This window comes from Trematomus bernacchii, unplaced genomic scaffold, assembly GCF_902827165.1.
Source record: "Trematomus bernacchii unplaced genomic scaffold, fTreBer1.1, whole genome shotgun sequence".
Classification (NCBI taxonomy): domain Eukaryota; kingdom Metazoa; phylum Chordata; class Actinopteri; order Perciformes; family Nototheniidae; genus Trematomus; species Trematomus bernacchii.
In genome coordinates, this window is record NW_022987567.1 from 1370164 (window position 1) to 1390935 (window position 20772).

General features: G+C 38.0%; 4 protein-coding genes across 4 annotated transcripts; 3 read left to right on the forward strand and 1 right to left on the reverse strand.

Annotated features, from left to right (window-relative positions):
• Positions 1 to 2785: 2785 nt before the first annotated feature.
• On the forward strand, positions 2786 to 3718 carry LOC117478948 (phospholipase A2-like). The gene is made up of 4 exons (XM_034125923.1): positions 2786 to 2854; positions 2949 to 3096; positions 3179 to 3312; positions 3420 to 3718. The coding sequence occupies exons 1-4, from the start codon at positions 2806 to 2808 to the stop codon at positions 3536 to 3538; spliced, it is 450 nt and encodes a 149-aa protein (XP_033981814.1). The 5' UTR covers positions 2786 to 2805; the 3' UTR covers positions 3539 to 3718.
• A 2870-nt stretch (positions 3719 to 6588) lies between these two features.
• LOC117478946 (phospholipase A2-like) lies at positions 6589 to 7796 on the forward strand. The gene is made up of 4 exons (XM_034125922.1): positions 6589 to 6780; positions 6874 to 7021; positions 7113 to 7240; positions 7483 to 7796. Exons 1-4 carry the CDS (start codon positions 6732 to 6734, stop codon positions 7632 to 7634), a joined length of 477 nt encoding a protein of 158 aa, XP_033981813.1. The 5' UTR covers positions 6589 to 6731; the 3' UTR covers positions 7635 to 7796.
• A 4492-nt stretch (positions 7797 to 12288) lies between these two features.
• LOC117478987 (phospholipase A2, minor isoenzyme-like) lies at positions 12289 to 13230 on the forward strand. Its single transcript, XM_034125980.1, has 4 exons — positions 12289 to 12349; positions 12444 to 12591; positions 12674 to 12807; positions 12918 to 13230. The coding sequence occupies exons 1-4, from the start codon at positions 12301 to 12303 to the stop codon at positions 13043 to 13045; spliced, it is 459 nt and encodes a 152-aa protein (XP_033981871.1). The 5' UTR covers positions 12289 to 12300; the 3' UTR covers positions 13046 to 13230.
• A 4414-nt stretch (positions 13231 to 17644) lies between these two features.
• si:dkey-242g16.2 (uncharacterized protein LOC336380 homolog) lies at positions 17645 to 19624 on the reverse strand. Its single transcript, XM_034125883.1, has 3 exons — positions 19541 to 19624; positions 19340 to 19430; positions 17645 to 19222 (listed from the first exon to the last, which is right to left on the reverse strand). The coding sequence occupies exons 2-3, from the start codon at positions 19351 to 19353 to the stop codon at positions 18184 to 18186; spliced, it is 1053 nt and encodes a 350-aa protein (XP_033981774.1). The 5' UTR covers positions 19354 to 19430; positions 19541 to 19624; the 3' UTR covers positions 17645 to 18183.
• Positions 19625 to 20772: the final 1148 nt, after the last annotated feature.

A 20772-nucleotide genomic window follows, 5' to 3' on the forward strand; every position in this document is an offset into this window, starting at 1 on the left:
CGAATGTTTAAGTTCATCTGGAATAATAAGCCTGACAAGATAAAAAGGCAATACATATATAATACACTTGAAAATGGTGGACTAAACTTAAAACATTTGGCAGCAATGAATTCATCCTTAAAAGCATCTTGGATTAATAAGATGTATCATAATAGTCTTTGGAGAACAAGTCAGAACTTATTTTCAGGGCACTTCTTTTTTGACTGTAAACTGTTTCCCTTTTTCCAATTAGAATCTCACCACTGTGAATGGTTATTCAAAGAAATATTAGTAGAAATCTCACCATTTGTTAAAGATGCATTGAAGGCTTGGTTGAGTTTCCAGTATTACCCCCCATACACCAGAAGAAATCCAAAATCAATTAATATGGTTGAACTGAGAAGTTTTAATAGATGGAAAACCACTATTATGGGAAAGTCTCCTGAGAAAAGGAATTATTTTCATGAATGATTTACTAGATAGCACAGGTAATTTAATTTCATATCAGTGTTTTCGCTGTATGTATGGTCAGATATGTGATTTCCTTCACTTTAACCAGCTGCTTTCAGCTATTCCAACTAACTGGAAACGTAAATAAAAAAAAGATGGAAACCGACAACAGGTCTGTACACCTCATACAAGAAGTCAGAAATGGCTATCAAAAATGAAAATAAATAAAATAATTTATAATCACTGTTTACAGAGCAAGGGCCTTACTGCTTTTCCTCATGCGGTCTGTTCTTTCTGGGAAGAAGAATTTAATATTCTGATACAATATTGTCTGATACAAAACAACAATTGATTCCTATTCAAGAATCTTCCAACTGAAGATCTTTTACAAGATTATCGCTACAAAAAAACAACTCAACACTTTTAATATCGAACCGTCACCACTTTGTAGATTCTGTGAGGAGGAAGAGGAAGACCAGATGCATTTATTTTTTTATTGTCCATACGTTGCAAGACTGTGGACTGAGATTCAAAATTGGCTTAAGACACTTTATATTGATTTTGTATTTACTCCCTTTGGTCTTTTGTTTTGGCTTTTGGATGAGGATAATACACAGTTGATGAATACAATTATTCTTCTGGCAAAAATACTTATTTTTAAAGCTCAATCAAGGAACAATCTGAATTTAAGGTGTGTGAAAAGTAGATTCAAAACACAATTTATTTTGGAAAGGATGATTGCCACAAAGAATCAAAGGGTGGGTCAACACACCATGAAATGGGAAACAATCAGCTCTAGCGCAGAGTGGGATAAAAAGGAATAATAAATGCTTTTGATGATATTGGACTGTCAACCTATTTTTTTGTTTATGAAATGTTGAAGTGACAAACTGACTGTATTTTATTTTTTTCTGTTTGTTTTTTATTTAGTTTTTTTGTCTGAGATAGGAATGTCTCATTTTGTTATTGTAATGTCCATGTTTTGTGTCTGTAGCCTGTACAATAAATACATTTAAAAAAAAAAAAAAATGGAAAATCAGGAATTCATGCTTCATCATGAAATATCAACATTTCAGTTTTCACAGGTCACAGATCAACTTGCTGAGGAGACTTAGCTAATTAGAAAATGATGAATATAACCTTTATGCATTCACAGATGCATGTATCATGATTTCTGTATATACATTTGACTTTGGTTACTTATAGACATCCATCATTACCTCAATGTACTGAAATGCTGTTGTTTGTTTCTTAAATGTAAAGTTATCCTCTAATAAACACAGTTTGAGCTGCATCTCTTATTTTAAATGCTGTTTACTGATGGCCACTTATAAAAAGGACTATAATCAAGAGTCACCCTCTGGGTCTGAAAAGTGAAACCAAAGGGAAAGTGTATTCTCTCTCAAAGCCAGCAGGGGGCAACTTCTCTAGATCAGTAGTCTGATTGTAGAGAGTCTATGAGGAAATGACCCTAATTGGTATGACCTCAGTAAGCGTTGTTAACAATCGCTTGTTGAAAGCCTCTTAACTACATAATGATGTTCATTATATAAATGATGGTGCCATTGAGAGTACAATAGACAATAAAGCAATAAATGCTTTTAGGGTTCGGCAGCCTTGTGTTTGACAGGTCGTTACCATGGTGCCGTCCAGTTTGGGTGCTCTCCGTGGTTTCGTGTTAGAAATTTGAATTTCAGTTTGTAGTATATGAAATGTAATAGTACATTAATGGACACCTTAACGTTTTTAGTTCACTGTTCGTTTGGTGATATTTATTCTCACTCCCTTTTGACGCATCTGGTTCCAAAATAAACACACTGTTATCACCAAGATTAAGAAGAAAAATGACAAAGCAAAACATACAATATATGTTAACCCTAACCCTAACCCTAACCCTAGAAACACAATTTACAGATTTCTAAACCTTTTCCGACCCACGACCCCATGTTTAGGGCGGAAGTTGAAATTAAAGTTGTCAAGTGTTTTATGAAGCAAAGCATTGATTTAAAGCATGGAGGCAGAGCAAATATATTACATAAGGGACAAGAACGTTCTCAAAGAGCACATTTTTCAACCAAGATGTATTTAGAAACCTTTTTTTGAATGAGTCTTGAAGATCACAACAACTAGCATCCCTATACTGTAGGTTATACAAGCTCCCCATGGATCCCTCACCCCAAGGCCGAGCAACTCTAGTTACATAACACAGGCTCAGAGTCCAAGGTTTAGAGGGTGTGAGAATTTTACCTGCCTTCGTGTTTGAAGGCGTGAGACCCTGCGTAATATAAACAGCTGACAGAGCAGCCCCCGAGGTCCCATACTTGATATAAAAAGAGGCACTGATGTAAGAGCGAGAGTTTATCTGTGACTTACAGGATGAATACCTTCCAGGTTCTGTTTATCTTGGCTGCAGGCCTCTCTGTTGGTGAGTACAACTCCACAAAAGTTGTTCATCTTGGTGGTTGTGAACAGATAGAGCTTGTAGTTGAGTAAAACTGTGTCTTTTTGTTACGATTCAGCCCACTCACTGGACTACAGGGCTCTGAATCAGTTCAGGAATATGATCCTGTGTGTGCTGCCTGATAGCTGGCCTATTTTCGACTACGCTGACTACGGCTGCTTCTGTGGAAAGGGAGGCTCCGGCACACCTGTGGATGATCTCGATAGGTCACGATTCACTCTGTGGTATAGTCAAGATATTGAAAAAACTACGTTGTCCAGTCTGTTTAATATTCAACTTGACCCATAGGTGCTGCCAAGTGCACGATCTGTGTTACAACGACGCAATGCAACACCCTGAGTGCTGGGCCATCGTCGATAACCCGTACTCCGAGTTCTACAGCTACAGCTGCGACGAGCCAAACAATAAGGTCTCCTGCGGCAGTGAGTACACCAAAACAACAAGAATGAAATGACTCTCTTGTACTTTAACCTTAGACTGTTTGTCTGCCTTGTGATACTCAGAATGCTCTCTGTTTCATTATCCTTAGGCGACAACAACGAATGTGAGATATTCATCTGCGAGTGCGACAGGAAGGCCGCCGAGTGTTTTCGCGTATCGCCTTGGAACCCTGAGCATGAGCACCTGCCCAACGACCGCTGTCACTGAACAGAAAAAGTGATCCATTTGTTAATTTGTTGATTTCTTACTATAAATATTCACCTTATACATTTTCACGTAAAGTATATGGTGATGTATACCAATCCATTTATCCCAACCTTTGCTGATTACTGTAATTGTGTATGCAATTGTAAGGATATCCTAAAAATAAAGACACATTCATCTGGATCTCTCATTATAACATCACATGGTATTTAGGGCACTATAGTCTACCTTTGGTTTTCAGCATTTAAACAGCAGTACAGTACAGCATAGACTCAGAACGTTTGACATCTTTCTGTAAAAGTCCCAAAATGTTATATTGGCTTGTATATATATATATATATATATATATATATATATATATATATATATATAATATATATATATACAAAAAAACAGTATTTTTTGTTGCAGAGTGACAAACAGATCACCCTTTTACTTCCTGTTACCTGATGATTGTGGCCAATCAGAGAAGACCTCTGGAATTAGTGACACAGGTGGCATCAATCAGTCCTCGTTTGGTTATAATTTGAAGTCGATTATGCTTGGCCTCTCAAAAATACATCCATATTGTTAGTACAGTTTAAAAAAATAAGAACATTCCCTTATTTTGGAATGGTTAACATTTTAGCAGAATAAATACCTATAAAATACATTTTTAAGGGAAAGTGTGGTCTTTCTTTTTAAATATTCATACCAACGTTGATTCAAGGAGAGTCCATTAATTGAGTAGAAAAAATATGCTCCATCAAAGACCGTAAAATATTCAATATTCAAATGCTTTATTGTCATATTTACTCAGCTTCAGAGTATAGTTTGGCAATACAAAGCTTAAGTCCCATGCTCCTCCGACAGTCCAACATACAATTTACTTAAGACATCAAAAGACAAAAATAGTGCAAGAAATAGTGCAAGTGGCACAATGGTGCAAGTGAAATGCAGCGACAAAAACATTAAGTAACATTAAATGAGATGTAAAAATAAATACTTTACTGTTGAATAAATGACTGTACTAATATATAAAAATGTGGACTATAAACAGAAGTATGTTCTACAAGCAAAACAAAAGTATATATATTCTTACAACTAATACTAAATACAGTCCCACATTTAAAGTTACATTGTGATAGTGGCTGATAAATAAAAATAGAAGATTACCTGATGTGAATTCACAGATGTGCTGGTACACTTTCTCCTGCCTCTGTACAGTACATGTACTTCTGAACACTCTGATCCCAGTGCTCATCATATCATCAGCGTTCATATCACCAACGCTTTTAACTCTGGGATTTCCCACGTCTCTGTACATATGTCAACTTGCAGACCGGTCCCATGATTATCTCTATATTGGACATTAGGGTACATGCTGCTTGCTGTGTAAAATAAGACATTCAGTGACATAATAATGTTAACACATGTTTGAACAGGATTTCTCAACATTTCCTGACCTATGACCCCATGTTTAAGCTACAACCAGCTTTTGAGTGGTTATGTGAATTTAAGCATTGTAAACATTTATATTTTCCAGAGCATTAAAGCAGATCATATACATACCAAATTTCAGACAGCTAAAACCTGAACTAATGATATTAACTTTGAATGCTAGTTTTTTTAACTCTTAGATGCACGAGTGACTGGACCCTACACTCTTCCATAAGTGGGTCTAAAAGGACCCGTATTAGAATAATATGTGTTTTTATGCAATTTTTGTCCTTTTGGTTAAGAAAAATCTCTTGTATAATATTTAGTATTATATTTTGGTTCACACTAGAAATATTTTATATTTAATTTTTCACTATTTATAATTTTAGAAATGTCTTTTACATTTTGAAAAAAAACGTTTTCCCATAGGATTCCATAGAAAATGCATGCGGGTCAGTATTGACCCACTTATGGAAGCTTGGGGTACTAATACAAAAACTACAACTTCTTAAAATGTAAATTAAAAATGTGAATGGCATGATATCCAAAACATGTTTTTTGAGGAATAGCTGGAATATGAAATGATAGATTTTTTTAATTACAAAGATACTTCAAGAAAACCACCTCACCGGGTCCAAAAAGACCCACTAAAGCTTGGGGTAGTAATACAAAAACTACAATTTCTTAAAATGTATAAAATGTAAATTTAAAATTAGAATGGCATGATATCCAAAACATGTTTTTTGAGGAATAGCTGGAATATGAAATGATAAAAAAATGTAATTACAAAGATACTTCAAGAAAACCACCTCACCGGGTCCAAAAAGACCCACTTATGCATCTAAGGGTTAAGTATTAAAATCTAATAATGAAAACTGTATTTAAATACTTAAAAGTAGAAGTACCCAATGCAGAGAAATGCCCCCTGTGAATAATCATTATTACTAATAAATGCATGTCTATAAGGGATTTTATATTTGATTTGGCATTGGTTGAGGCTGGGCTCATTTTAACAATGCATTTCCACTCATTTTGCACAAAGAACTGCAACCAATGTTAACCTGAATTAAGGCTTAGTCTGTTTATTTTAATGTTTATCAAATGTACAATAGTGAGACATTATATCATAATTAGCTACAGACCAAAGTTACAATGCATATGTATGTCTGCTTGCTTAAAGACCTACTATGGTTGCAGAAAAAATTGTTGGTTTTGCATACAGAAGAATTATCAAAATAGTTTTTCAATAAATGTATTGTCAATCGGTTAATCTGCTTATTGTTTCAGCTGTTCATTTTAATAGGTTTTATACAGTGGCATGAGAGGAAAATACTAAAGTTAATGACAACCTCCAATCCTTACATTCCTTTATATTGTGCGGTACCAATCACATCCTACCAATGACTCATCATGTAGAGACACAAATACCTTTTATAAAACACAGCCCTCACGAGAAGCTGTTGATATATTTCAAGCCTTTAAAACATAACTAAAACTCCTATTGCCATATCTACTGTTCAGCCCTGCACATGGATCCATAAGCCCATGCTGTGGAACCCTGGTATAGACAAATCACCAACAAACCAAACATGGGTCAGGGTTCAATAAGTGTGAGAATTGTACATGGTTTAACATATGCTGTTGGAATCCTAGAGTCCATACATTGCAGGGCCCCTGTGTAGATTAGGGGAGGAGACAGGCCCTATTTACTATATATACGAAGAAGGCCCAATGCAAGAGTAAGTGTTACTCTGTGACCTTCCTGCTGACTGACAGGATGAATACCCTCCAGGTTCTGTTTCTCGTGGCGGCCGGCCTCTCTGTCGGTGAGTACGACTCGACATAAGCTGTTCATCTCGCGGTTGTGAATAGATGTCTCTTGAAGTTGAGTATTAAGGGGTCTGCTTGTTTTACTTCAGTCACCTCAATGGACTACAAGGCCTTGAACCAGTTCAGGAGTATGATCCTGTGTGTGATGGCCGATAGCTCTCCAATTTTCGACTATGCTGACTACGGTTGCTACTGTGGAAAGGGAGGCTCCGGCACACCTGTGGATGATCTGGACAGGTCATTATTCACTTTGCTTTTGAGTCAGACAACACTTAAAAAAAACTAGTTGGTTCAGTCTGTTTCAACTTCATCTCGTATGATTTTTTAGGTGCTGTAAAGTGCATGACAAGTGTTACAGCGATGCTATGCAACACTCTGAGTGCTGGCCCATCCTTGACAATCCCTTCATCGAATTATACAGCTACAGCTGTGACAACAAGAAGGTCTCCTGCGGCAGTGAGTACACCCAAACAATGTGAATTATCTTCTCACGTGATCTTTTAAAATTGTACATTTACTATTAAACCTGCAGAAATATGACTTCCCCCACCAATTGTATCACTATACTATATGTTAATGTCTTGGGTAATTCTAACAGGGGTGAAATATTTAAATGTCAATGAGAATACATTTTTTTAATTCAATACTTTTTTAATTATTAGTTGGCTTTTTGATAACCTTTTCTTTATTGTCCATAGGCAACAACGACGAATGTGAGATGTTCATCTGTGAGTGCGACAGGAAGGCCGCAGAGTGTTTTGGCAGAAGCCCCTGGCTCCCGGAGAACGAGCACCTGCCTAGCGACCGTTGTCAAACAACTGGAAAATCAGGAATTCATGCTTCATCATGAAATATGAAAATGTCAGTTTTCACAGGTCACAGATCAACTTGCTGAGGAGACTTGGCTAATTAGAAAATGATGAATATAACCTTTATGGATTCACGGATGCATGTATCATCATTTCTGTATATACATTTGACTTTGGTTACTTATAGACATCCATCATTACCTCAATGTACTCAAATACTGTTGTTTGTTTCTTAAATGTTATCCTCTAATAAACACAGTTTGAGCTGCATCTCTTATTTTAAATGCTGTTTACTGATGGCCACTTATAAAAAGGACTATAATCAAGAGTCACCCTCTGGGTCTGAAAAGTGAAACCAAAGGGAAAGTGCCCTAAACCTGTATTCTCTCTCAAAGCCAGCAGGGGGCAACTTCTCTAGATCAGTAGTCTGATTGTAGAGAGTCTATGAGGAAATGACCCTAATTGGTATGACCTCAGTAAGCGTTGTTAACAATCGCTTGTTGAAAGCCTCTTAACTACATAATGATGTTCATTATATAAATGATGGTGCCATTGAGAGTACAATAGACAATAAAGCAATAAATGCTTTTAGGGTTCGGCAGCCTTGTGTTTGACAGGTCGTTACCATGGTGCCGTCCAGTTTGGGTGCTCTCCGTGGTTTCGTGTTAGAAATTTGAATTTCAGTTTGTAGTATATGAAATGTAATAGTACATTAATGGACACCTTAACGTTTTTAGTTCACTGTTCGTTTGGTGATATTTATTCTCACTCCCTTTTGACGCATCTGGTTCCAAAATAAACACACTGTCATCACCAAGATTAAGAAGAAAAATGACAAAGAAAAACATACAATATATGTCATATCAAGGATTACAAAACTAATGTCACAACAGGACTTAGAAAAGCTTGTCCATGCTTTTATCTTTAGTAGACTCGACTACTGCAATAGTGTATTCACAGGGCTGACAAAAAAATCCATCAGAAAGATGCAGCTGATTCAGAACGCCGCTGCACGTGTCCTCACTAACATTAAAAGAGTGGATCACATCAGTCCGGTTCTGAAATCTTTACATTGGCTTCCAGTCGGCCAAAGAATTGATTTTAAATCATTACATGGTTTAGGACCAAAGTATATTGCTGATCTCCTACATAATTACGAACCATCAAGGTGCCTCAGGTCTTCTGGGACGGGTCTGCTAACGGTTCAGAGAGTAAAAACAAAACATGGAGAGGCAGCATTTAGCTATTATGCCCCGACACTCTGGAACAAACTACCCAAATCATGCACGTCTGCAGAAACGCTTACTATTTTTAAATCGAGACTGAAAACATATCTCTTTGCCGCTGCTTTTAATTGAGCTGCTCATATTCGCACTACAGTATGCCATTTAAACATATATTGTATAACTGTGGTGTTTATTTTATTATCTTTGCTTTTTAATGCCTGTTGTAAAATGCCATAATATAATGTGTTTTTACTGTATTTATTCCCAAAAAGTATTTTTATTTGTTTTGTAAAGCACTTTGAATTGTCGCGTGCTGAAAAGTGCTATATAAATAAACTTGCCTTGCCTTGCCTAAAGGTCCCATGTTTTGGCCATTTCTACTAACCTATTCCCATCAGCGGCGGTATTTGACGCTCATGGAAGCACCGCATCCGTTTATGTCGGCGGCTGTTTAAAGGCAATGTGAGCGTCCATTCCCATTGGATAACGGAGGATTTTACACCCGGAAGTAACTATTCTCCTTACTGTCGATTGATTTTACAGTGATATCTGCACTACTCATCAACTCAAAAACACCAGATTATGTGCAATGCTTTTGTATTTTTCCCCTTCGATTCGGAAAAACTAATATTTTTTCGGAGTTTAGGATGGTAGAAGACACTACACTACCCAGAATCCTCAGCTATCGTTTAGGACTACACCATGTGCTTTGTTTGACAAACCCCGTGATTAGTTCTCAAGCTCTGTGATTGGTTGACCTCCAACTGCATTCCATATGAAAAAAAAACGTTTCGTAAAAGATAAAATCATACTTTATTCAGCAGTGCTTGCTTTACTCTTTGAAAGTCATCACATGAATGCATTGTAATGAATGGTTTGGCTGCATTAAACATTACACATCTGTCGTAGTTCTTTATTTATCTACAGAGATCGGGCCTCAGAATAGACCGGAAACTATTCTTTTACCGTTCTGTTTAATTTCACAATAAAGTTAGTAGTAATATTTTGTTTTGATATTATTGTTTTTTATTAACTACTAGACCGCTGGGTCATGTTAAGACCATCTTTTCTGTGTTGCTGTGGGTTTTTTACATCGCTTTTGTGTTACAAATATCAAAACAATAACAAAATATATCCGTCGTAAACTAAACCGGTAAAAATACCAGGTTAACCTTAACCCTTAGATGCATAAGTGGGTCTTTTTTGACCCGGTGAGGTGGTTTTCTTGAAGTATCTTTGTAATTACATGTTTTTATCATTTCATATTCCAGCTATTCCTCAAAAAACATGTTTTGGATATCATGCCATTCACATTTTAAATTTACATTTAATACATTTTAAGAAATTGTAGTTTTTGTATTAGTACCCCAAGCTTCCATAAGTGGGTCTTTTTTGACCCGGTGAGGTGGTTTTCTTGAAGTATCTTTGTAATTACATTTTTTTTATCATTTCATATTCCAGCTATTCCTAACAAACATGTTTTGGATATCATGCCATTCAACATTTTAATTTACATTTTAAGAAATTGTAGTTTTTGTATTACTACCCCAAGCTTCCATAAGTGGGTCAAAAATGACCCGCATGCATTTTCTATGGAATCCTATGGGAAAACGTTTTTTTTCAAAATGTAAAAGACATTTCTAAAATTATAAATAGTGAAAAATTAAATATAAAATATTTCTAGTGTGAACCAAAATATAATACTAAATATTATACAAGAGATTTTTCTTAACCAAAATGACAAAAATTGCATAAAAACACATATTATTCTAATACAGGTCCTTTTAGACCCACTTATGGAAGAGTGTAGGGTCCAGTCACTCGTGCATCTAAGGGTTAAAGAAAGCCCTCAGGATTATAAAAGACCCCCATCACCCCAGCCACAAACTGTTCTGTCTGCTGCCGTCTGGCAGGCGGTACCGCAGCATCCGGACTAAAACCACCAGACTCAGGGACAGCTTCATCCCACAGGCCAGAAGACTATTAAACACCTGAACTTTGAAACAACATCCATAACATTCATCTGGCTGCTACTTAGAAATTATTTATCTAATATATCATATTCCAATCACTTGTATATAGACTCTTATTGCACTATTTAACTTTTTACTATTTTACTATTTTTCTTTTTGTATTTTTCTGTGTATCTGTTTTATTGTGTTGCACTGTTGGAGGGGGGGGTGGGGGGGGGGGTAGGACACGTTCGAGTCTTGATTTGGATAGTGTGCCATCAATGGGTTTCATTCCATTTCAAAGTGCTGTTTGACGCGGTGTAAACTTCGCGCACTGCCACTCCAACATCCAATCACAGAGCTTGAGAACTAATCACGGGGTTTGTCAAACAAAGCACATGGTGTAGTCCCAAACGATAGCTGAGGATTCTGGGTAGTGTCTTCTGCCATCCTAAACTCCGAAAAAATATTTGTTTCTCCGAATCGAAGGGGAAAAACACAAAAGCATTGCACACAATTTAAACCAATCAATGTTGTGTAATTAACAAGGATAATCTGGTGTTTTTGAGTTGATGAGTAGTGCAGATATCACTGTAAAATCAATCGACAGTAAGGAGAATAGTTACTTCCGGGTGTAAAATCCTCCGTTATCCAATGGGAATGGACGCTCACATTGCCTTTAAATGCCGCCGACATGGACCGATGCGGTGCTTCCATGAGCGTCAAATACCGCCGCCGATGGGAATACATTGCAATCAGTTGAAAGCTCTTTGCGTCCGTTTATGAAGCTGAAGGAGCCTCGGCGCGTCCCAACTGCACGCCATAGGACCCTGACCAAGCGTCGCTCCTGGACGTTTAGGGAGTGAGAGTGTGTTGCTTAGACACGTCTTTTCTGTGTTAGAGTTTTACTCGCTAAAGGGTGTACTTTGAGGGTTTGTGACTTTGCAGACCTTTTACATGCAGACAAAGCTACATAACACACAAGGGGACGGGTAATAACCAGAAAAGCATATGACCTAGGGACCTTTAACCCTAACCCTAACCCTAGAAACACAATTTACAGGTTTCTAAACCTTTTCCGACCCACGACCCCATGTTTAGGGCGGACCATTGAAATTATAGTTGTTTAGTGTTTTATGAAGCTAAACATTGCATTTAGAGCATGGAAGCAAAGCAAATGTATTACATAAGGGACAAGAACGTTCTCACAGAGCACCTATTTTAACCAAGATTTATTTAGAAACTTTTCTTTGGATGAGTCTTGAAGATAACAACAACTAGTATCCCTAAAGGTTATTCAAGCTCCCCATGGATCCCTCACCCCAAGGCCGAACAACTCTAATTACACAACATCAAACACAGGCTCAGAGTCCAAGGTTTAGAGAGTGTGAGAATTGTACCTGCCTTCGTGTTTGAAGGCGTGAGACCCTGCGTAATATAAACAGCTGACAGAGCAGCCCCTGAGGTCTCATACTTGATATAAAAAGAGGCACTGATGTAAGAGCGAGAGCTTCTCTGTGACTTACAGGATGAATACCTTCCAGGTTATTTTTCTCTTGGCTGCAGGCCTCTCTGTCGGTGAGTACAACTCCACAAAAGTTGTTAATCTTGGTGGTTGTGAACAGATAGAGCTTGTTGTTGAGTAAAACTGTGTATTTTTGTTGCGTTTTAGCCCACTCACTGGAACACAGGGCTCTGAATCAGTTCAGGAATATGATCCTGTGTGTGCTGCCTGATAGCTGGCCTTTTTTCGACTACGCTGACTACGGCTGCTTCTGTGGAAAGGGAGGCTCCGGCACACCTGTGGATGATGTGGATAGGTCAAGATTCACTCTGCGTTATACTCAAGACATTAAAAAAACAACGTTGTCCAGTCTGTTTAATATTCAACTTGACCCATAGGTGCTGCCAAGTGCACGATCTGTGTTACACCGACGCAATGCAACACCCTGAGTGCTGGTTCATCATCAACAACCCGTACACCGAGTTCTACAGCTACAGCTGCGACAAGCCAAACAATAAGGTCTCCTGCGGCAGTGAGTACACCAAAACAACAGGACCAAAATTACTCTCTGGTACTTTAACTTTATAGGACTGTTTGTCTGCCTTGTGATACTCAGAATGGTCTCTGTTTCATTATCCTTAGGTGACAACAACGCTTGTGAGATGTTCATCTGCGAGTGTGACAGGAAGGCCGCCGAGTGTTTTGGCGTATCGCCTCGGAACCCTGAGTACGAGCATCTGCCCAGCGACCGCTGTCACAGCTATTATTGAACAGAAAAAGTGATCCATTTGTTAAATTGTTGATTTCTTATTGGAAATATTGACCTTATACATTCTCACGTAAAGTATACGGTGACCTACTGTATACCCATCCCTTTATCCTATCCTGTGCTGATTACTGTAATTGTGCATGTAATTGTGAAGTTATCCTGATAATAAAGACACATTCATCTACAGTAGATGTCTCATTATAACATCACATGGTATTTAACTACAGAGGGCACTATAGTCCAATAGTATGACGCTGAACAAATGTATTTTGTATGTCAGATGTAAAAAGATAGTCTTTTATATTTGTCTTATCAAATTTGACATACAAAGTAAATATATATATATATTGTAGTAAGAATGATATAATCTATTTATAATTGTAAATGTATATTGTATGTAGACATACATTTAGATGTATATTTTGTTAAAAGAAAACAAAAATGTTAATTTAGTTTTTGGGAGAAGGGGTGGGATTAAATACGTGTAAACTCCTTCCCACGCCTTTTGGGATGTGTAATTAGGTAGATAATTTGTTTATACATAATTTGTAAGTCAATAATATTTAGTTTATCAATTTGATACTGCTTACGTTTCTACAGTATCATAATTCTCTTGTTTCATTTCATGATTATAATATTTTTTTTTTGTATTACACGTTCGAAATAAATCAAATCAAATGTGTCTTTGAAGAGGTGCTTGATTACTCAAAAACAAAAACAACTGTTAGTGTGTTTATGCACCTGGCTGCCAAAGATAAACATGCAGTTTGACCGAGAGGCATTTCAGTGCAGAATCAATTTTTATTTATTTAGAAGACGGGCACAATTTCCACACTGAGGATTCTTGAGGCGGGGTCTGTTGTTCCCTCAGCCACCAGAAAACAGCTCCAGCTGCAGTACCCCGGGAAGCCCTCTTCGGAGTAAAAACCCTCCAAGATTCCTCGCCGTCCACTTCCCCAGTAGCCTGTGTCAATGTCCTTATAAAGATGGTCGCATTGAAAGCACCCTGTTTCATTAAACAAATAAACAAAAAGGCTAACAGTTGGTTTTGCAGCGAGTCTTCATAGGCTAACAGATGACTCAATACACCAGAATAGTTGTTAACTTTAAACAAACAACACGATTCACATTACTCACACTATTACTGTAATTAGTGATTAAATCAACAATTAATGTAGGACACCTAGTTGGGCTTGCCAAAATCACGCTACGGTTTCATTAAAATCTTGATTTGATTTGATTTGATTAAACAAATAATCAAATATGCTAACAGTTTATTTTGCCGAAAGCAATAGCTAACGAATAATTGTTTTTCGTGCCTTTAATACAGTTAGAAGCTATTATAAGCTAACAGATGATTGTTTGTATTGCCTTAAGACTATCATAGTTAACGTTAGCTAATCACACTTCATTTCAAGACACCAGAATTGTTACTAGGCGCGTTCACACCAGAGTACTTTTCCCCGTACTTTTCCCGTTTAGTTCCGTTAGTGCCTGAAATGTTGCGTTTACACCAAAAAGAGTATTTAGTTCCGACAACTTTTACCCCCATTTTTAGTGCCTGCTAGAGAGGTGGTACTATCCTGGGGAGAAAAAAGTACCAATTTCGATTGGCACTAAGTACGGCAAAATACTTGGTGTGAAAGCGGCTATTAATGTCAAACAAATAAAACTTTAAAAGCACTTCACATTACTCACACTCGTTGCGTTGTCATTCATATTCATGTCTCCTACTCGCTAGGTGGCAGTGTCATGAAAAACTAGGGTCCGAGGAGTGCGGTCCCAGGACTGGGGTCCTGAAACTGCAGTCTCCGACGCTGCAGCTTCATGCTACTCCTATAGTCTACCTTTGGTAGCATTAAAACAGCAGTACAGTACAGCATAGACTCAGAACATTTGACAGCGTTTTGTGAAAGTCCCAAAATGTTATATTGGGTTGTGTATATATATAAAAAAAACTGCATTTAAAAAAAAAATGGTTATTTCACACAATTAGTCGATATATAGTAGCCTTTCCCCTTTTAAAAAACATGCATATTTAGATACTTTGATGCCTTGTAAACTTTATCTTGAACACAAGGCACTTTTTCAGATAGCATGTAGTTTATTTCTAAATGATTAAACCTAAATAGAAATAATACAATTTGCAAATTTGAAAGATTATTTCACCAAACTACTTTGAGGGAACTGTTTCTCCAAAAATATCAACAAATAGTTTGTAGGGCTGGCAAAGTAGTTTCATATCCCGATAATAATTGATTCTACCATATAACATGTTTCTGCCCTGGTTTTTATTAAGTTTGAAATGAACAAAGCAGTTTTGCAGTGAAGGTTTTATATACCTACTATGTTTACATGCACAATTTACATAAAGGTTGCAGAAGCTTTCGAGTAGGGTCCAGTTTGTTAGTCACATTCAGATCTGGATGCTATTTTGTTTCAACAAAAATATTTAGATCACCTTTGTAATTTTGAATCAATATGTGTTTATTATTGTCATCAATTTAAGTAATGTAATGTTTCACCTCGAAATATAATTTCATCATAAAACGGTTCCATTTGTTCTATTGAAGGACAGTGAATCATCATATTGAGTTTTGACCCAGCCCTAGTTTACAATATGCAAATCAACCATACAATGGCTGCCATTGTACAGTTAGGGAGGCTCCCTTTTAATCATGTACTAATCCTGCCAGGAGCTACCATTTTTGGCAATAATTCAAGCCATGTTGGGTAACAAAACAATCAATTTCAACTGCTTTTTAAGGTGATCAACACTTGTAATTGCTGTAATTATTTCCATAATGTGTCCTTTGTTGCTTCACACAACTGATGTTTACAGGTGAATTCAGTCTCTGCAGCTTAGTGTCTTATTTTGAGCTAGCCACCACTGTGTGCTCGTACTGTTAGCCCCCTCTTTGTGTTCACAGCTGTGGCTGCAGCACACTGGATCGGTCCGCAGGTTATTGTGCAGACAGCACTCAGCAACAGCACTGTAAGGGTTTTTCCCCCTTGTGTGGTCATATATGTATGTACATTGCTGTTGTTATGATTGGTAACACTATGATGCCAAAAAAGTGTTTAAGGGGGAGGATGAGTGAACTAATAACCCTTATTCAGCAAGGTATAACTTCTTTAAAATGGATTTATTTTACTTTTTTATTTGTATTTTTAGATATTGTTAAGAGTGCATTTGTTACTTTTACTTACGTTTCAGTTCATACACATTAGGTATAGTTGTATAGTTATTTTGCATCCAAAATATATCAAATAAATCATCAAACATTCTTGCAGTAGTATAAAAAAGCCACTTTGCTTTAACTTTTGCTCCAGATGATTTTATGATTTAATTAATGTGATGCTTTTGTCAAATTCCTCGTACGTGTAAACCTACCTGGTAATAAACCTGTTTCTGATTCTGATTTCTGATTCTTTTGTTATTGTTTGTAACTTTTTCTCATGTGTTAATTAAGATCTTGATCTTGATGTGGCTTTATTAACATTAAAAAGTAAAACATAATTGGTTCGGTTAGTTTGTTTTTCAGTTTTAAAAAAACGACTGTTCCGATTATCATTTAACTTGGTGAAAGGTTGAAACTTTGGAAGAGGAAGAACCCATGCCACTTTGGCACAAGTCCGAAGCACCGGCCATATCAATGCATTATTTTGTACACGTATGGAAACAGCCTTAGCAAAAGTATGCTATCTCAGAGTACTCTCCAGTTTCACTTTATAGACCGAAAAAATACTTTTTAATTGGGTCGATACCAATACTTTGGTAAAGTGTAAAGGATGCAACTATCTCAAAGCTACATCAAAATGCTAGAAATAGACTAGTTCCATGGCTGTTTATCCTATCATTCATTGTAGAGGGAGGACATCTAACACCTTGCACCAGCCCAACACTGTCTAGCCGAGTGAATACAAAGTGTTTTAGGGTACAAGGGTACAAGGGTACAAGGTGTGTAAAACTGCTACAGATACATTCCAGCTTCCATTTATGGTGCATCAACTTTAGTTCACAAAGGGCGGTCCAGGGCGGACTCTAGCCCTGGAGAGAAGGTTGTGGACAAAGAAACAAGTTTAACAGAAACATGACTAAGACAGAAAGGAACAGAAAAAGCAGACAGACCAACTTTCTCAGTGTCTAACAATGATGACTCCACCCTTGGGCGTGTAAACACAGGCCCACGCTTTTATTCTAAAGTATGTCCCGGTGCTCATGCTGCCATGGTTATTCAATATTTGCCATACCAATCTCAAACAGTTTGAGAGTAACAGTTCCCAGCATGTTAATCCAGCTCTCACAACAGATAAGGGAGTGTCTAAAACAGAATGTTATATGCAAATCATGTAGCACATGAAAAGACGCATCAGACATTTGAGCTTGAGCCAAGAGAAACAAAGTTTGCCGGGATGTAGTGTAGTTCATTTTCTACTTTCGCTCCATGGCCTTTATATCCTAATCAGGGACTATGTGTTCATGCAACACTGCAAAACATAACATTGTAAACTATAAGCTGTATTTATAAAAGGCCATGTGTTCGATGATTAGGATGTAACCTCTGCACAAGGAAGAGAAGAGAAAGAAAAGTTTCTTTACAAAAATAGATTTATTCAGAACAATATTGCATACTTCACATTTCAACAGGGTATGACCACAACCTCTTGACACAACTCATTGTTGCTGGCACGTAATTGCAACACGTGCCCCCGCCACAGTTACTGAAAATGCAAATGGTAAGATATTTAGGATCTTATTTCATGGTGAACACAAGAAATCCCAGGTACAATATGGGTACAGTTGGGTAGGATGAGTCAAACTAGGGACTTTCAATCAGGGAACTGCTGTTTGTTTCACGTCTAGAACCAAAAGTCAAACATACATTTCATGTCATTTATAGAACAAAGATATTTATTTTAACATTATTATCCTTTGTCCCTTCATCAGGTTATGTGGTGTTAAGAGGTTGTGGTCATTTCAAGTAATTATTTGTGATCAAATGCTTGGCTTTAGACCAACCAACACTGGAGATTTTAGAAAGTCCATGTATGCTTAAAAAACTTAACTCTAAATAAATATTAAATAGTGGCATTATTTACATGTTGTCATAGTTCTGTTGAGGGGTTGGGCTGATCTCACTGCCTGGCCGAACCCTTTGCTCTCCACTCTCTGACTCTGCCTGATAAACCCCTCTGAAGAGACTGTGAATCTAAATAGTTTTGGATGTCGATGGTCTTCCTCTGTGAATCAGTAAAGTTCTGATTACTGAGGGTCGTGTGCATCGGCCGATATTGTGAAAGTGTGGTGTAACCACGGAAAGCATCCTCTTGGTGACCATTGGATCCATCCGTTTCCACGAACACCCTGTAGTTCTGTCCCTGGTTATTATCCCAGTGTAGTGTTGCGCCAGGTCCAGCCTTGAAGTACACAAAAAACTCAGCTCTCTCCTTCGGATCTATGTTCTTTGGCAAGCTTAGGTCAAAGGCGCACAAATTCAAATCAGAACCCCCATAGCGCTGCTGCTGCAGGAACTTGCAGGGGATGTCATGGTGGCTTCGCCAAGAGTCAAAGGTCACCCTTACTTGTACAGCCTCATCAATGCCGACATGGGAGACGAGCACTTTGCCGCTCAAGGAGTTCTCTGAGATGTTGCAGCTCTCCAACTGCACACGCAAGCCTCGTGTGAGGAAGGCTTTGTGGTCGAACTGAGGCTGAGGGAAACCCAGGCGCAACTTGCAGCGCTGCAGATTGTTTGATGGCGACTGTTGGCCTTGCAGTCTAGCGAAGGTGGGCTTTATCAGCACTTCTGAGGAAAGGGAAGATGGCTCAGAGATAAATAGGCGTACAGCAGTGAGAGCCAATCCAATGGCGTCTGCGAAGACCACACGCTTCTTATTCAGATAGCCGCTGTCCCTGCGGAAGCAGCTCCGAGGCTCTGAGGACAGAGGAGAGGGGGGCTGCGAGGAGGATGCAGCGAAGGGGGAAGAGGAACGAGGTGAGTTAAGGCCGCTCCGTGGAAGAGAGTTGGTCGGCTGATAACGGCGCTGTGCGGGATTCAGAGGAGTCTTGGACAGCAGCTGATAAATATGTTCCCGATGGCCGAGACTCAGACATGCGGCAAGGTCTGCTGGCATCGCAGTGGGCTGGGTATGACTCCCAAAAGCATGGAGAGCTCTGAAGAAGAAGACATGATGAGGTTAGTATAAGACCTATAGTCAGAAGTACTCAGATCTAGTACTCAAGTAAAATAAGATATACTACACTTAAGCGAATGAAAGCACGGGAGCTTACCTTGCACACTTCATCTTCAAAGGACTGAATGTGTTACGCTGTGGTGTAGTCTGTTGTCGTTGCCAAATGGCTGTGGATAATTCAAGATTATCTGTAAAAGGAAATAATATTTAATGAGTAAGTTAATATGATCTCTGAATTGAACACAACTATATTAAAATACAAATGTCAGGGTGATGTTTCAATGCAAAGTATACTTACAGGCTGGAAGCCACCTTTGGTTTAATCCGATCAGTGAAAGAAAGAAGGATTGTGATTCTGATGTGTCTCTGTTCTCTCCGGAGCTTATCTAAGGAGTTTAGAAATGGGGCTGAACATCTTGTGAAATATGTGGATAGAGTTCAGCCAATCAGGTAAAGCTCCTTCGTTTATGTCCAGCCCCCAAGGAAAATTTGCATGCAGCCTTGAAGATTTCCTTTCATGGAACACTGCTTTCATGATGATCAGGAAGTACTGAATGTTTTATTCACAACAAACTCAGAGCCCTTAATAAAGTTGAACACAAACACAAATTGTGCAAACATTTCAGACATGCTTTTTTCATTTTTATGATTCGTATTGACATGTATTTCTGGTACACACATGCCCCACACAGGGGCGGACTGGCCATCTGTAGAATCTGGAGAACCACAGAACGGCCGGTCCTCAAGGGCCGTTGACGGCCGGCCGGCCCTTTAAAAAAATTGTTTAACGTCATCATTTAAGTTGCGCTGACGGCCTTTTTCTCATAGTGTTACTGTTTTCGTTACCATTTAAATATTGAATTCTATTTATTACTTTTATTTTAAATCAAATCCACCTGTTTTAGATAATATATTTATTTTGAGGTTGATTTGCAGGTTGGTTGTTATTTGTATTGTTACTGTGTATTTTATTATATTAACTACTATTTATTGCTATTTATAAAATACTGTTATGAACACTATACAATGTCTTTATTTTTGTAGATACCAGAATACATGACACAATGAATCTTTGTAATATATTTATGTTCTCTAGTTTAAATAATCATACCAGTATTTAAACAATGTATGCTGGTCACCTGGCATCCTGGTAAGCTTCCAGCATGGTATATTTAATACTATTATTTATTAAACATAAACTGGTGATAGATGGATGCTGTTTTTTTTAGCTGGCCAGGATGGCTGGTTTAGCTGGTTTAGCTGGTTTAGCTGGTTCAGCTGGTGCACCATCCTGGCCAGCTAAAGTGTCCAAAACCCCTCTAAACCAGCCAGTCTGGTCAACTCAGTTGGTCAGGTTGGTTGACCAGCCTGACCAGCTAAGTTGGTCGACGCTGTTTTTTTCAGCAGGGTAGACGCCGCGGCAGACAGGGAGAATGAAAAAACATGGATAAAAATCAGAGAAAACGAAAAGAGGGGCTGAGAAGGCAAGAGAAAAAAAAGGTGAAGTCACTCGCAGGTGAAGCATATAAA

Coding starts and splice junctions, on each gene's coding strand:
- LOC117478948 (XM_034125923.1), top strand. CDS start 2,806: ATGAATACCTTCCAGGTTCTGTTTATCTTGGCTGCAGGCCTCTCTGTT. Junction 2,855..2,948: donor GGCTGCAGGCCTCTCTGTTG/GTGAGTACAACT, acceptor GTTACGATTCAG/CCCACTCACTGGACTACAGG. Junction 3,097..3,178: donor CCTGTGGATGATCTCGATAG/GTCACGATTCAC, acceptor CTTGACCCATAG/GTGCTGCCAAGTGCACGATC.
- LOC117478987 (XM_034125980.1), top strand. CDS start 12,301: ATGAATACCTTCCAGGTTATTTTTCTCTTGGCTGCAGGCCTCTCTGTC. Junction 12,350..12,443: donor GGCTGCAGGCCTCTCTGTCG/GTGAGTACAACT, acceptor GTTGCGTTTTAG/CCCACTCACTGGAACACAGG. Junction 12,808..12,917: donor CAATAAGGTCTCCTGCGGCA/GTGAGTACACCA, acceptor CATTATCCTTAG/GTGACAACAACGCTTGTGAG.
- LOC117478946 (XM_034125922.1), top strand. CDS start 6,732: ATGAATACCCTCCAGGTTCTGTTTCTCGTGGCGGCCGGCCTCTCTGTC. Junction 6,781..6,873: donor GGCGGCCGGCCTCTCTGTCG/GTGAGTACGACT, acceptor GTTTTACTTCAG/TCACCTCAATGGACTACAAG. Junction 7,022..7,112: donor CCTGTGGATGATCTGGACAG/GTCATTATTCAC, acceptor ATGATTTTTTAG/GTGCTGTAAAGTGCATGACA.